Below are 16,465 nucleotides of genomic sequence, written 5' to 3' on the forward strand. Positions count from 1 at the left end.
TGTCAGGGTGTCAAAGTAACATGGTTTGGCATGGTTAAGTTTGAAAAGAGGAAACCAGGATGAGATGGGAGCCGCAACAATTGTTGCCCTGTCTTGGTTTGCATCATGATTGAAAACCTGGTTTCAAAGTTCAGTGGGGTTAAGGCCTGCAAGCTTGCTCAAAGTAAGGTTATAGATTTCTAGTGTTGGCTGGCCCCCTTGGACCCATCCCCCCCACCGCTGTTGTTCATGCCAACAGAGCTTAATCCGGCCCTGATGCTGAGCATTTTCCTGTGCCCATAAGCGTCCTGGGAAAATATCAGAGCTCCTGGATCTCACAGCCATTGTTTTCAATGAGATAGGGCTGTTTTATTCACTACTAATGATGTGAGGAGTCAAGGAGTTTCAAAGGCAGCATAACCTGAAGGTAGAGACACACTTACTGTTCTTCCGGTTCCAGTATATCTCCACCTCTCTGTCTGAAAATGGGGGTACATGATGCTAGTCAAACCCTGCCGCTTTTTACTGTAAAACCTTGTGGGATCGGTTTGAATGCATTTTTAAAAAATTCAAACATTTCACAGCTGATCAGCAGATCAACCCATTGTCCCTCCAGGTGTAGCCAATGGAAACGCTTTGGTGTAGCTGACTAGTGTGCTCACAGCCTGAGTTTGGTTTCTTTCAGAGGGGAGAACACTGAAGGATTATGGTGACTTTTGAAGTACTTCCTTGATTTGCAAATATACAGATGGTAGCACATCTGTGAAGGCAAACAGCAGAAACTCCTACAAGGCAGGAAATGTACTAGCCCATGTCAGGTTCCCACAGAGGTCCTGCACTTCAAGATGCTTCCAGCCCTTTAGCTAACTTGATGCTCTCACTCTCTGACCCAACTGCAAACCTGCCATTTCTACACACACGCACAACTTATATTAATCCCCTACATCAACTGGGGGGCAGGGGCAGTAACTTCCCTATGCTCTTGACAGCTATTTTCTTCAAGATATCTGATATCTTCCTGATATTTGAAGAATCTCCTATCCTATTCATTAGTTCCCATATAGAGACATCAGCCAACTATTTTGGGCTATTAACCTGACCTAGGAAATAGCTATACTAACACTGCGATCACTTCCAGATGACCTGTTTAATGAGCATTCAGCCTGATTTGTTTGGGGGGAGATTAAATGAAATTGCATCAAGCAAGCTTTATCCTAACACTTTCAAGAGCATTTTCCTATTGCTTTTCATATTACAAAAAGTCCAGTCTTTGGGGGAATCGGGTTTGTTTCACAAGAACTCCAAATCAACTTTAGTTGCACAGCGACTGAATCCCACCCCCAAACAGTGAGAGTCTGGAAGTGCCCTTATTTAGGTTTGCATGTGAGCAGTTGTTTACAGGTACCCAACAAATATATGTATATATTCACAAACATATTGGTATGCTTGCCAGAGAGCATTTCTGTTGAGTGTGTTCTTGGCAAACCCGGGTTTGCTACTGCATACTATCTGCAGTCACCCTAAGTGGTTTGAGGATTGTAACCATAGCTTATATTTTGGTGCTTTTACAGCTATCAATGCATGTGAAACCAGCAATGGAGGTTGCTCAGCCAAAGCAGAATGTAGACGCACCACTCCAGGAAACAGACTGTGTGTTTGTAACGCAGGTTACACTGGAGATGGAGTAGTTTGCTTTGGTAAGTGCTCACTATATGGCATGTAGACCTTATGAGGTGGAGAAGTAGCCAGCATGTCTACACATTGTTTGTATTGTGTGTCTTAATATATTGTGGTGTGAATCATACATATTTTCTTTAAAAATACAAATAGCTACTCAGAGATTAAGGCCTGTCCAGCTAGTCAGAGGGCTGTGGGTAGGCTGACACAACCCAGTGGGAATTGCTTATTTTCCAAACTGGGCCTAGGAGTCATGACCTTGCCTGTTGGGAATATTGTTGCAGATACATGATCAGTAGTGTGGTGGCAAGTTCAGAAATGCAGGGTCCCTTCATAATAATCACATGATACCCCCTCACAGCCATGCCCCCTTTTCCACTTTTCCTTGTCTCCCTTGCACTCTGTGTCATCTCCAAGTCCACACCCCACTACAACAGGCATCCATCTGAGCCAATCAGCATGAAAGGGAAGGCTATGGGTTAGCTATTGAGAAGAGTATTCTCAGTGGCTGGTTCACCTCCTTTCATTCTCTTTGGCTCCAGTCAGCACAAAAGGACAAGGACTCTTCTAAGTAGCTAACATGATCCCCTTTCGTGCCAATTGGCTTGTATATAGGGACCTGGCCAGGATGTGCTCCCCAAAAAATAAGGAGTCTATGACCACCACTGCCCATGACCCCAGACGACTACACCCCTGTTCATAATCTGGTTTTAGAAATTATTCATACATGTTCAGAAACTGAAAGTGTTACAGTAGGGCCCCGCTTATATGGCGGGTTAGGGACCAGGCCCCCACCGTAAAGCGGAACCCATTGACTATAATGGGCCGCGTCGCGCAAAAATGACATGAAAATGTCATAAAATTGCAAAATCGGCTTTGAAACGAGGAATTTCCCCTAATTGAAAGCTGCTGCATCAGCAGAATGCCGCAAAACGGAACACCAGTAAGCGGGGCCCTACTGTACAGGACAAAACCATTTCTCAATGCACATGATTTGTTTCAAAGTGCTTCCATGTCAAAAGCTCCATGCAAATGAAAAGCTTACACATCTGGCAGAACACTTCAGCAGGCTTTTGATTAAGTTGCAGCTCCTGTGCATCCTTCAGATGTACATTGCCATCACAAAATGGAAATGGACTTTTTTGAACTACAACTCCCATCAGCCCAATCCAGTGGCTATGCTGGCTGGGGCTGATGGGAGTTGTAGTTTAAAAAAGTAACTTTTCCAAGCTCTGATTCTGACTTATGGTGACCCTATGAATAGGGTTTTCATGGTAAGCAGTATTTAGAGGGGGCTTACCATTGCCTTCCTCTGAGGCTGAGAGGCAGTGACTGGCCCAAGGTCACCCAGTGAGCTTCATGGCTGTGTGGGGATTTGAACCCTGGTCTCCCAGGTTGTAGTCCAACACTTATTTGCACTTCTGGCCAACCAAGGGGAACTTCCTCAGGCAATCCTAGTGAGTAACAAAAAGCAAGAATTATTGGAAACTAGTAGTGGCGGCTGGTGGCTTCATGTCATTGGGGCAGCGGAATCCACTCCAGTTTTTAGTCTGAACTTTCAAGGAGCTATCCAAGATGCTTCAGCCACCAGCCACCACTGTGCATAGAATAAACCATGATCTAACAATCAGTAGAACATAAAAATAAATACTCTCGCTCCTTGAAAGTTCAGACTAAAGCCCGGAGTGGATTCCATTGCCCCACTGACATGGAGCCACCAGCTGTCACTGGAAACTCATCTTTTATTCTGCAGTACCCCTGAAACTCAGTTTCATGAGAACTAGAATAGTACTCACCTTTTTTTCTCTTGTGTTTGGTCACAAAAAGAAGTCAACCCCTGCTTGGAGAATAATGGTGGGTGTCATAAAAATGCAGAGTGCACTCACACTGGACCCAATCAGGTAAGCAGTGCTCCCATCTCATCTTAATGCGCATTGCAGGCAATAATTTGTGGTTGAATTCATCATCATCATCATATTATTATTCTGCACTCACAATGCATTTAACATTTTCTAAGCACTAAGTGTATATATTAAAGTATAAGTCAGTTCCTGCTCACAATCTAATAGACATGATACAAAAGGAAAAAAGTAATGAGGAGGGAAGAGGGAAGCTAGTTATAGAACAGCTGCTCTTTCTTTGGCTGAGGGATGGGGCCAGGCTAATCTCTACCAAGCCAATATGTTCTTCCTGGAGTCAAGAGACGCAGCCTGCCTGTGGCCCTCTGGAGTCCCTTGCCCAGTGTTAGAGGCTAGAGTGTGCTTCCCTTCAGTTCTGCAGTCCAAAGGCAACTGGCAGCTGGAGCTAAGTGCTTGGACAGGGAAGCAGGAAGGGAGCTCCCTGCAGCAGCTCCTCCTTAGGTCAATGGATAAGGCCAGGCTCATCTCCCCATTGACCATGAATGATGGGCCATGGAATGATAACATACAATCATATGAAGCTGCCTTAAACTGAGACAGGTCACTGGTCCATTTAGCCTTGTGCTGTCTCCTCTGACTGGCAGTGGTTTTCCTGGAACCCAAAATGTGGCCCGGCAGGCATCTCTGTCCAGCCCTCTGGACTCTCAGTAGGCCAAGCCCCCAGTCCATGTCCTCTCTCTGCAGGCCACACGCTCTTCTCCCCAAGTGACACCCCTTACTGGCCTTGATCTGCACCCTCCACAAGTGCTTTTTCCTGGCTGAAATGTATCCTTGAACTATGACAATTCCTCCTGCTTGTTGGATGGAGAGGTACATATATGGATGTAGAAGCCTCAGATTTTTGTATGGCTGTAATGTAGCCTACCAGAGGTAAGAACTGCATCTATTGATCAACCCACTTTTGCCTCTGGTCCCACCTACTTTTTTTTTTTCCCTCGGCATGCAGCCCCCAGAAGGTTCTTCATGAAAAAATAGAAACTGGGATCTCTCTACATCTAAAGAAGCTCTAGGGTTCTTCTCCATATTCTAATTGTTAAGATTTTTATGTTTTGTTTAATGGAGTATTTGCCAGTTCACAACTCAGCTCAGCAGCAAATTCACTGAGCAGCCTTAGGCAAGTCTGAACCTCAGTCCCCCCATTTGTAATATAGGAACAATAATGGGATCCCCCCTTGAAAGGATTATCCCAGGCTGTGGTCTGAAGGCACATGAGGCCAGTACCCTGCTGAAGCTCAACAGGGTCAGGTCTGGTCAGTGCCTGGATGGGAAACCGCCTGGGAACCATGTGTAAGCCACCTTGGGATTTCATCATGAAAAGAAAGGTGGGGTATAAATATAATAAATAAATAAAGTGTGTGCAGGATTTTGGCATTTATATAGTGCTTTTCCTATGCATTCTTATACTTTGAACATTGTGAGAAAACATGTTACACCCAGTGTGATGTCCAAAGACAACAAAGAAAATGAATAGTATATTATGAAATCCATAATCTTACATTAACAAACCCAAATATAAAATCTCATATTTTGACGATTCTAACACATACTTTCGTGGCCTAAATAAAAGTAAGTTGCCTAGGTAGTCAGGTCATGCTGAAATAATGAGAATGTGTTGTTAGGCTAAATACTTTGCATATGAAAAAAGGATTACAAAAGAGATGTGTGCTCAAAATGGGCGAGGTTATTCCGTGTCTTATTTATTTTCAGTGCACCTAAACAGGACCAATTATATTCTTATTGCATACCTTGACATGTCTTGTTTTCTTATCCTGGCAGGCAGCATGTAATTGTTTAAATGGATATTCTGGGGATGGCAAAACATGCACCTACATCAGTCTGTGTACAATTGTGAGTACATTTCATATCAGCCTAGTTTTTGATTGACAGTGTCATTTCAGGTGTGTCTTTTTTGTCACAGGCAGAGTTCCATTCAATAGGCACTTTTTAACATCTCCTGCAGTTTGATGTGGAACTGACCTATATGCCCTGCACATGGCTCCCATTTATTTATATACCTGCTGCATAGGCCTCATCTTATGTTCTTATGCACACAAATGTGCAACCAGCCTTCTGTGTTTGCTCTGGACTTAATTTGAGCCAGGACACATCAGAATCAGTCTTGTAGATTTCTTTCGCCACTGACTGACTGTATCCACAATAAGGGAGAAAGATTTTCAAGGAAGACAATACCCTACAATGAGGCGGAACGAGGCATTTGCCTCAGATGACGGATCAGGACAAAGGGAGGATTGTGCCTCCATCTGTCACCATACTGTGGATGTACAACCTGCTTGTCCATTCTAGTTAAGACTGCTGCAGTGGTGGTTGTGATAGTCTTTCTGGTAGTACTGTGTGCCATGGAGCACGGCTGTTGTGAGGGATGCTTCAAGGCCACTCCAAGCCACCACAACTCATTCTGTGGAAGGGGTCCTTGGCCACATGTTGTGACAGAGAATTCTACCTGCTGCTCCCTCCTCCCTGACCTGCCATTCGATTGCTCAACAGGGCCATCTATTATATGCTCAGAGGAAAGGGAAAGGCAGGGCATTGTGGGTAAGTGGCACTGGAGATTGTGGGTAAGTGGCACTGTGCCCCCACCTCTTTGGTGTGATCAGGGCTGGCCCTAGGATAAACAGTGCTCTGGTCAAGGAGTGCCCCTCCCTCAGTGGTCAAATTTGCAGGGCCACCCAGGGGAGTTATGGGGCCTGGTGCAAGTGTGATGCTGGGTGCCCTGCTGCTGACCCGTACATGCACATGCACATGTGTACAAAGCTGGGGGCCACATGTGAGAATTCTTGCATGCACAGACTACATGTGAGAATTCTTGCCAGCAGCTCTTCCTTGCCCTGCGATCAAGTCGATTATGGTTTTATTTATTATTATTTGTATAGTACTTATAGTGCTCATAGTATTTGAAGTGCTAAGTGCTTGGTCATGTTGCTTCAAAGTAAAATTGTGTTCCACTGATTTTTACCGAGCACCAATGTCATCAAGGTGGAAACTGAAAATAAACATACTTAAAACTATTTGAAGGAAGATCATTTTTGTAATTAGTGCCCAAACAACCTGTAGAACCTTGAAAAAAGGGTTACAGACACTTGCTTTTTGCCACCTTAGATCACTGAAGACAGTGCATTTAAAAAACACAGCCACTGAGCTCAGCTTGGGCCCCCCCCCTCATCTCAGCTTGACACTCCATTCAGCTCAGTGGCTCAGGAGACCATGCAGCTCACTCACCCCTAAGGCCAGCCCTGGGTGGGATGCTGGCAACAGAAACTTTAAAGAGGATTTGCCACCATCATAGCAAAGCAGTGGTCATCTCTGGGTCCACCTCACCCACAGGAAGGATCCCTTCCTCAGAGAACAGCATGGATGGCCCTGGCGAGTGAGCGACTGGCAGATCAGGGAGGGGGGAGCAGCAGGAGAAGAGGAGAGGGAATGGCAGAAGGTGGGACAGTGACAATAGGTGGGGGCAGATCGCCTTAGATGGCACAATGTGTTCAGGAAGCCCTGACAAGGAGGTCACAATTTAGAGTAGAGATGCTTTGGGCAGAAGCAGGGCCCTTAAGCATTCTTACAGAGCTCTCTCTTACAGAGCAGCTCTGGTGCAGACATAATCAAAGACTGAAGAGCCCTTTTCCCCTGGAACCAGGGACTGAGAAGCTTGGCATCTGAATCCCAAATAGCAACTGAGAGAGAAGCAATCAAAGCGCTTTTCAGTTTCTTTGTGTGGGGACTTCATTTTGCCAGCTTATGACTTTCTTCATCCAGACTGGTGTTTTATTGTGGGTGTATTCTGCAACATGTTATTGACACAATAATAGTGCATTAGTGCTGGATTTATTCTGCTTTAGTTTGTTGTGCAATGCTTCCCCAATGCTACTACATGATTGCTATCTGAAGGGGCTATACTGCAACAAAAGCAGGACAAACATAAACCTGTACATCTGTGGTTATAAAAAGGTATAGAATTTCACCAGGACATTATGGGATCTGCACTAATTGGAAATGAAGCAGAATGACCCCCCCAAAAAAACTTTTGCAGGCATAAGCAGTATTGAAAGTGGGACTACGTATGACTGCCCCAATAGCCTCATGAGCACAAATCATCATGAATGTGCAACAAAAGGGATATTTGGAAGGGCCCTTAGACTCCATTCCTTGGACTTTCCTTTACTCTGCTTTTCTGTTTCAGTTTTGTTCTCTTCCCAGGTAGTAATAACGAGTATGTTTGTTTGTCAGTGCAATGTGAAGTTGTTTCTTCTGAAAACGTTATTATTCTGAATCTCCATGCCTGGAATCTCCATCTCCTGGAAGATGAATGGGTGGGCAATGGTGACTACGGAAGAGCCACTTCACATTGAAATGTGTGAAGTGTAAAAGTTCTTCTCTTTAGCCCAGCTTCTGCACTCACTGATTAGTTATTTTCCTTGAACTAGACCTGAAATAGATGTTTTTTAATGTTGGATTCTCTCCTAACAGAATAATGGTGGCTGTGGGCAAAATGCAGTCTGCAATGATACTGAATACTCAGAAAGGACCTGTAGATGTCGACCCAGTTATGTTGGAGATGGATTTATTTGCAGAGGCAGCATCTTCACGGTAAAGCTTTTAATTTTTTTTGACAATCTTATGTTTAGTAACAACAGGTCAAACTACACCAGACAAAGTGTTTTGTTGAGAAGGAAATTTGCAGTGATATGTGGTGTTTGAGAGGTGAGGTGCTTTCCTTGCAACCACCTTCACCAGCTGCTTTTCACTGGAGCAAAGAAATCCAGAGCCCCACATGGGGAAGCTACTTGGAGAAAAAGCGGCTGGCAGAGGAAGGGCTAAGCAGCACCTCCTTGTGCTCTCTGCTTTTTCCCTGCAAGTCTTTTCATCCTGTCATTTTTCAGCTATTCTGCAGTGACCTGGGTTCCAGAACCAGAGTTCCCAGCTGAGCATCTCATTTTTATTAAAGTAAAGAAGAACCAGAAATTTTAAAATGTGAGGTGAAAGCTGCTCTTAAAATACTTGGAAGAAACAAATCACCAGGAATAGATGGCATACCAATAGAGTTACTGCAAGCTACTGAGACTGAATCTGTCAAACTTTTGACATAAATTTGTCAAGAAATATGGAAAACTAAACAGTGGCCCACAGACTGGAAGCGTTCCATATACATCCCAATGCCAAAGAAAGGGGATCCCAGGGAATGCAGTAATTATCGAACTATTGCCTTAATATCCCATGCAAGTAAAGTAATGCTCAAGATTGTACAACAAAGGCTCTTACCATATATGGAGTGAGAAATGCCAGATGTTCAAGCTGCATTTAGAAAGGTAAGAGGCACCAGAGATCATATCACAAACATACTTTGGATAGTGGAACGGAGCAAGGAATTTCAGAAGAAAATCACCCTGTGCTTTATAGATTACAGCAAAGCCTTTGGCTGTGTAGATCATGAAAAACTACAGAATGCTTTAAAGAAAATGGGGGTGCCACAGCATCTGATTGTCCTGATGCGCAACCTATACTCTGCACAAGAGGCTACTGTAAGGTCAGAATATGGAGAAACCAATTGGTTCCCCTTCGGGAAGGGTGTGAGACGGGGGTGTATTTTATCACCCTATTTATTTAATCTATATACAGAACATATCATACAGAAAGCAGGATTGGACCAAGATGAAGGAGGTGTGAAAATTGGAGGGAGAAATATCAATAATTTAAGATATGCGGACAATACCATACTACTTAGCAGAAACCAGTAATGATTTGAAATGAATGCTGATGAACGTTAAAGAGGAAAGCACAAAAGCAGGACTACAGTTGGACGTCAAAAAGACTAAAGTAATGACAACAGAAGATTTATGTAACTTTACAGTTGACAATGAGGACATTGAACTTGTCAAGGATTATCAATACCTTGGCGCAGTCATTAACCAAAATGGAGACAATAGTCAAGAAATTAGAAGAAGGCTAGGACTGGGGAGGGCAGATATGAGAGAACTAGAAAAGGTCCTCAAATGCAAAGATGTATCGCTGAACACTAAAGTCAGGATCATTCAGACCATGGTATTTCCGATCTCTATATATGGATATGAAAGTTGGACAGTGAAAAAAGTGGATAAGAGAAAAATCAACTCATTTGAAATGTGGTGTTGGAGGAGCGCTTTGCGGATACCATGGACTGCAAAAAAGACAAATAATTGGGTGTTAGAACAAATTAAACCAGAATTATCACTAGAAGCTAAAATGATGAAACTGAGGTGATCATACTTTGGATGATAGTGAGAAGACATAATTCACTAGAAAAGATAGTAATGCTGGGAAAAACAGAAGGGAGTAGAAAAAGAGGAAGGCCGAACAAGAGATGGATTGATTCCATGAAGGAAGCCACAGACCTGAACTTACTAGATCTGAACAGGGTAGTTCATGACAGATGCTCTTGGAGGTCGCTGATTCATAAGGTCGCCATAAGTCATGATCGACTTGAAGGCACACAACAACAAACAAAAAATCATATTTAAAATGTTGCCTGGGCTGCTTAAGCAAATTTATTTTTATTTCTTTTCATTTTTTAATTTACAGCTTCTCCTACGACAAGGGAAAAGTTACACCTCATTCAGATATATATCCAGAGACACTTTATTGGGGAGAGGGGCTCATCACTGTCCTCCTTTTCTGCTTCCCCCTTTTTACTTATGCCACTGCCATCTCTTTGTAGCCACATGGTATCAAAATCCCTAGACAAGCATAAGGCTTGGGTATAGCAAGACATATTCCAGAAGGAATTAAATGATTCTAGAACAGTAAGAAAGCATGGCAATAGCGGCTGCAATTATACCTCAACACACACACACACGAAGCCTCAAGGCAGCTTGGTGCCTTTATACTGTAACTCTGTAGAGTCCCATCACTGGCAAAGCCGTCAGCTGCTGCTCCACAGATACACTCAGCCATGTGCATGTGTTCTTATCAACCACATGGGGTTATTGTGTCTAAGGGGTCTTGTCAACTCACAAAGGGTGGTTATTCTGCAGGGGCTACATACCTTCCATTTTGCCATAACTGATTTCTGTAATGTCTTCTTTCATTTGTTTATTATTACAGGAACTTTCAAGGGATTCCAACACCACTTGGTTTAAGGGATATCTAATGGTAAGAAAGTTATATATGTCTTGCCTTCCTGAGTCCTGATCTCTCTCAGTGGGCATTTTCATTCATATATCCTGAAAGTTTCACAAAGTTAATATTATATGCAAAACACACATATAGTTGGACTCAATGGCCTTATAGGCCCTGTCCAACTCTACTATTCTATGGTCAGAGTGGTCAGGAATATTGTAAGACTATTGACAGTTACTACACAGTAGAAAAATCAGGCATGTAGGCATGGCCAATGTTTCTCATCTCATTAGTGATGGCAGTAGTTTTGGGCCACTCTGCATACAAAATTACTTGCTAACTGTATGTATTTCTGTTTACATTTAACCTCTTCATTCTTCTGATTCTCCATCAATACTATGCTCACACTCCACGAAGATGATTTTCATGAAAAAGGTGCAAGTTAGAAATGGGTGAATGTACCCATTTCGGTTTCTCACAGGTTTCTCATTTTTCAGTCTTAAATTCAGTTTGCCTCATAATAGTTCGTCAGCATTTTTAGTTCACATTTCTCTGGCAAACACTTTTGTATGCAGTTAGCCAATATACACATTTTGCAAGCAATTTCCCCTAATATCATTCATTTTTGTGTGTTGTTTTCACTATTACATGTTTTATAGCCCTTTGCCCTAATATAATGCATTTTTGTACATTTTTGATTTGACAACTCCCTTGCAAAATTTGGTGGAGTGCAAATTTCAAAGGGTGGCTATGTTTCTAGAAGTGCAAATTAGGCAGGTACACATTACCATGCAAACCAAACAGAATTTCTGTCCCTTCCCTAATAAAAATCCACTAACTGGCAAAAAAAACCTTGCAGTTTAAGAGTGTACCTATAGCCAACAGATATATCTATCAAACTTTAAAAAGCAGGGAAATTGGGCAGCTATAGTGAATGCACCATGGGAGCAGGAGACCTGACCTCCTCTGTGAGATATTGGACTGCCCTACAAATTTGTCAAAATGCAAACACAATTTGGGTTGGTCTTTCACAGTCCAATCCACTTGCTGTGTAGCTTGGAAGAATTTGGTAACATGTGCCTCTGAGCATATGGTGAGTGGTGGCACACATGCCATTTCCAAAGATAGAGAATTACATTTTTGTATTTTTTGGTGTTCTTCTTACTTTGCTTCTCTTCTGTGTTACTACTGTTTCTACAGAGAATCTCACCCAGAAAATTATGTTTCTCTCATTATTCATCCTAGAAATCTGTGTCAAATTTATTTTTATTAATTTTAAAGCCTTTTTATTGGTCAATGTCATATGATGGTGAAGACAGCTTTTTGTGTTTCAAACTGGAGGTTATGTTCTATTTCTATTTTGGGCGCATTAACAGTTGAATCTGAAACTGCAGTTTGATGTAAAATCAGACTGATTACAATATGTTCCTACTTAAGCAATGACTCTAGCTGTTGGAAAAAACAAACTTGGCCTGCCCAAGATGCATGTGTTCAGCCTGCTATACTTAAACCACTCCACTTAAGGCAAGGTGGGCATGGTCAATTAAAAACGTAGATCACACCTAGAATTTTGCTAGAGTATATTTCTCCTCCCACTGTTTTATCTTGTGCAAATTGAGACACTCCTCATGCTCATAGGAAACTATTCTGCAGAACAGTCAGTGCCATTATTCCACAATTGTTTTTGGAGCTTTTTTTTAGTGTTGCAAAGTGTTGCTGTACTTCACATATTCACAGAAACAGAAGCAAAAAAAAATGATTTACTATAGGAAACCTCACTAAAATTGCAAAGTAAATCAAACATATTTAAAGTGACTATCTAAACTATATCAACTGTCTTAATATAGTTGCTTCCTCCATGCTAAAACAAGATCAGCACAACACACGTCTTGTTTCTGTTATTTGGGCTGATTGCAGGTGTTACCACCACTCACCATATGCTCAGAGGCACATGTTACCAAATTCTTCCAAGCTACACAGGAAGTGGATTAGACTGTGAAAGACCAACCCAAATTGTGTTTGGGTTTTTACAAATTTGTAGGGCAGTCCAATATCTCAGAGAGGAGGTCAGGTGCATTCACTATGGCTGCCCAATTTCCCTGCTTTTTAAAGTTTGATAGAAATATCTGTAGGCTATAGGTATGTTCTTAAACCGCAAGGGTTTTTTGCCTATTAGTGAATTTCTCTGCTTTTTAATCCAGGAGGAAAGAAATGGAATCTGAGAATGGATTGATCATTTACATGCTTATTGAGTTCAGAGTTATGTACTAATTGAGAACATTATTTATTATTTATGAATAATAAATAGGGAGCCAAACAAAGCAATTTAACCACCCCATTAAAACATTCTAAAAACAGTTGAAAACCTTCTAAAAACAGTTACAGTTAAAATATTCTAAAAACAATTGCAAATAAAACATTCTCTTCAGTGATATCTGGGCTGCCAGGTACAGTCTCTTTCATCCATCAAATGTCTGGGCAAACAGGAAATGTTTTCAAATTCCTCCTAAAAGTCAGTAAGGTTGGGGACAGATGCATCTCACTGGGGAAGGCATTCCACAAATGAGAAGTCACCACTGAAAAGGCCATGTTACTGGTCAATGCCAACCAGACAGCTGCTGGTGGTGGCACCCCCAACAAGGCTGATAATAGCATCCAAGATGGTTAATACTGGGGAAGATACTGTTATAGGTACTTGGAACATATACTGTGTTCTTCAGATCCAGTACTATGATTGTCTAGAAAGTGCCACTGCCTCAAAGTAGCATTAGCTGAAATGTTTAATGTTTTGTCTTCCTTCATGGTAGGACGCTAAAATCAACGATATTATAGGAGCAGGCCCTTTCACTGTTTTTGCACCAAACAAAGAAGCATTTCTAAATGAACTAAAAGTAAGTATGCAAAATAATCTTAATAATGCAAACCAGCCTTATATTTAAGCACTAACCTGGTAGCCATAGGCAACAAGGATTTGCATGCAGGAGAGTATCTGGGATTCCTTCTGTGTGTGTGATATGTCCCTTCAAGTCGAATGAGGCTTAGGGCGACCCTATCAATCAGCAACCTCCAATAGCATCTGTCATTAACCACTCTGTTCAGATCTTGTAAGTTCAGGTCTGTGGCTTCCTTTATGGAATCAATCCATTTCTTGTTTGGTCTTCCTCTTTTTCTACTCCCTTCTGTTGTTCCCAGCATTGTCTTTTCTAGTGAATCCTGTCTTCTCATGATGTGTCCAAAGTATGATCACCTCACTTTCATCATTTTAGCTTCTAGTGATAGTTCTGGTTTAATTTGATGTAACACCCAATTATTTGTCTTTTTCGTGGTCCATGGTACCCACAAAGCTCTCCTCCAACACCACATTTCAAATGAGTTGATTTTTCTCTTTCCCGCTTTTTTCTCTGTCCAACTTTCACATCCATACATAGAGATCAGGAGTACCATGGTCTGAATGATCCTGACTTTGGTGTTCAGTGATTCATCTTTGCATTTGAGGACCTTTTCTAGTTCTCTCATAGCTACTTTCCCCAGTCCTAGCCTTCTTTTAATTTCTTGACTATTGTCTCCATTTTGGTTAATGACTGTGCCAAGGTATTGATAATCCTTGACAAGGTCAATGTCATTGTCAACTTGAAAGTTACATAAGCCTTCAGTCTTTTTGACGTTCAACTGTAGTCCTACTTTTGTGCTTTCCTCTTGAACTTTCATCAGCATTCGTTTCAAATCATTACTGGTTTCTGCTAGTAGTATGGTATTGTCTGCATATTTTATTGATATTTCTCCCTCCAGTTTTCACACCTCCTTTGTCTTGGTGCAATCCTGCTTTCCGTATGATATGTTCTGCATATAAATTAAATAAATAGGGTGATAAAATACCCGCTTGTCTCATACCCTTTCCAATGGGGAACCAATTGGTTTCTCCATATGCTGTCCTTACAGTAGCCTCTTGTACAGAGTGTAGTTTGCACATCAGGACAATCAGATGCTGTGGCACCCCCATTTCTTTTAAAGCATTCCATAGTTTTTCGTGATCTATCAATCAAAGGCTTTGCTATAATCTATAAAGCACAGGGTGATTTTCTTCTAAAATTCCTTAGTTCGTTCCATTATCCAGTGTATGTTTGCGATATGATCTCTGGTACCTCTTACCTTTCTAAATGCAGCTTGAACATCTGGCATTTCTCACTCCATATATGGTAAGAGCCTTTGTTGTAGAATCTTGAACATTACTAGCATGGGATATTAAGGCAATAGTTTGATAATTACTACATTCCCTGGGATCCCCTTACTTTGGAATTGGGATGTATATTGAATGCTTCCAATCTGTGGACCATTGTTTTGTTTTCCATATTTGCTGACAAATTTTTGTCAAAATTTATACAGATTCAGTCTCAGTAACCTGTAGCAACTCTATCGGTATGCCACCTATTCCTGGTTATTTGTTTCTTCCAAGTATTTTAAGAACAGCTTCTACCTCACATTCTACAATTTCTGGTTCTTCATCATACGGTTCCTCCGTGAATGAATCTGTCATTCTTGCATCTCTTTTATAGAGTTCTTCAGTGTATTGCCTCCATCTTTTATTTTATCTCGGCCAGTCAGTGTATTCCCCTGTTGATTATTCAACATCCCTACTCTCGGTTTAAATTTTCCTTTAATTTCTCTAATCTTTTGAATAATATTATCCTCTTCTATTTCTATACAATAGTTGTTGTAATACTTCTCTTTGTCCATACGTACTAGTTGCTGTATTATTGTATTTAGGGTTCTGACCATGTTTCTGTCTCCTTTTGCTTTTGCTTTCCTTCTCTGTTCAACCATTTTAAGAGTTTCGTCCATCATCCGTATTGTCTCTTTACATTCTTCCCTGATAATGTCTCTTGCTTCAATCCATAGTTCTTCTGGTTCTCTATCAACTAAATTTAAAGCCTCAAAGCTGTTCCTTATTTGATCTTTATATTCTTCTGGGATGTTGTTTAAATTGTATCTTGGCATTATGATTGTTTTATCGTTCTTCTTTAGCTTTATTCTGATTTTCAATATTACCCATTTGTGATCTGTACCATAGTCTGCTCCTGGTCTTGTTTTCACAGAAAGTATGGAACTTCTCCATCTTCTGCTACCAATTATATAATCAATTTGATTCCTATATTGACCATTTGGTGATGTCCACGTGTATGGTTGTCATTTCGGTTGCTCAAAAAAATGTGTTTGCTAGAAACAGATTATTGGCTTCACAGAATTAAATAAGTCACCTGCTTCATTTCTGTCTCCTAAACCCCATTTTTCCATAATTCCTATTTCTTTTCTGTTCCCTCCTTTTGCATTCCAGTCCCCCATGATTATCAGCAGATCTTGTTTTGGTGTGTGATCAATTTATTCCTCTACTTCTGCGTAAAATCTCTCCAATTCCTCTTCTTCTGCATTTTCCATTGGAGCATAGATTTGGATGATGGTTATGTTAATAGGTTTCCCATTGAGTCTCATCGATATCACTCGCTCAGACCTAATAGCTCCTAATATAATCCCCTGGGGGTCTCATCTCGTGTTGCATATTGTATAGTCTATTCATAGGGTTTTCATGGTAAAAGGTATTCAGAGGTGGTTTACTGTTTCCTTCCTCTGAGTGTGGATGCATCTTAAGTCTTGTGTCTCAGCTTTGTCCATTCTGCCTTGGGTGACCCTGCCTCTTGGTCTAAACTCCTGACAGCGTTGCACTCAGCTTCTTCAACACACTCAAACCCCCTCACCATGTTACGGTGTGCATCCTAGATGTATACAAA

At 41.5% G+C, this 16,465-nt stretch overlaps 1 protein-coding gene across 3 annotated transcripts in view; it reads left to right on the top strand.

The window, feature by feature from the left end:
* The window catches only part of STAB2 (stabilin 2), a 139,292-nt gene that overhangs the window by 73,414 nt on the left and 49,413 nt on the right, over positions 1-16,465 (top strand). For all 3 annotated transcript variants that reach the window (XM_061638873.1, XM_061638874.1, XM_061638875.1), the window contains 6 exons: positions 1,551-1,676; positions 3,484-3,557; positions 5,352-5,423; positions 8,058-8,177; positions 10,668-10,715; positions 13,490-13,573. In XM_061638873.1, coding sequence (XP_061494857.1) covers positions 1,551-1,676; positions 3,484-3,557; positions 5,352-5,423; positions 8,058-8,177; positions 10,668-10,715; positions 13,490-13,573 — 524 coding nt within the window. The remainder of the gene's footprint in view (positions 1-1,550; positions 1,677-3,483; positions 3,558-5,351; positions 5,424-8,057; positions 8,178-10,667; positions 10,716-13,489; positions 13,574-16,465) is intronic.

The sequence above is a fragment of the Rhineura floridana genome, chromosome 8 (genome assembly GCF_030035675.1).
Source record: "Rhineura floridana isolate rRhiFlo1 chromosome 8, rRhiFlo1.hap2, whole genome shotgun sequence".
NCBI lineage: Eukaryota > Metazoa > Chordata > Lepidosauria > Squamata > Rhineuridae > Rhineura > Rhineura floridana.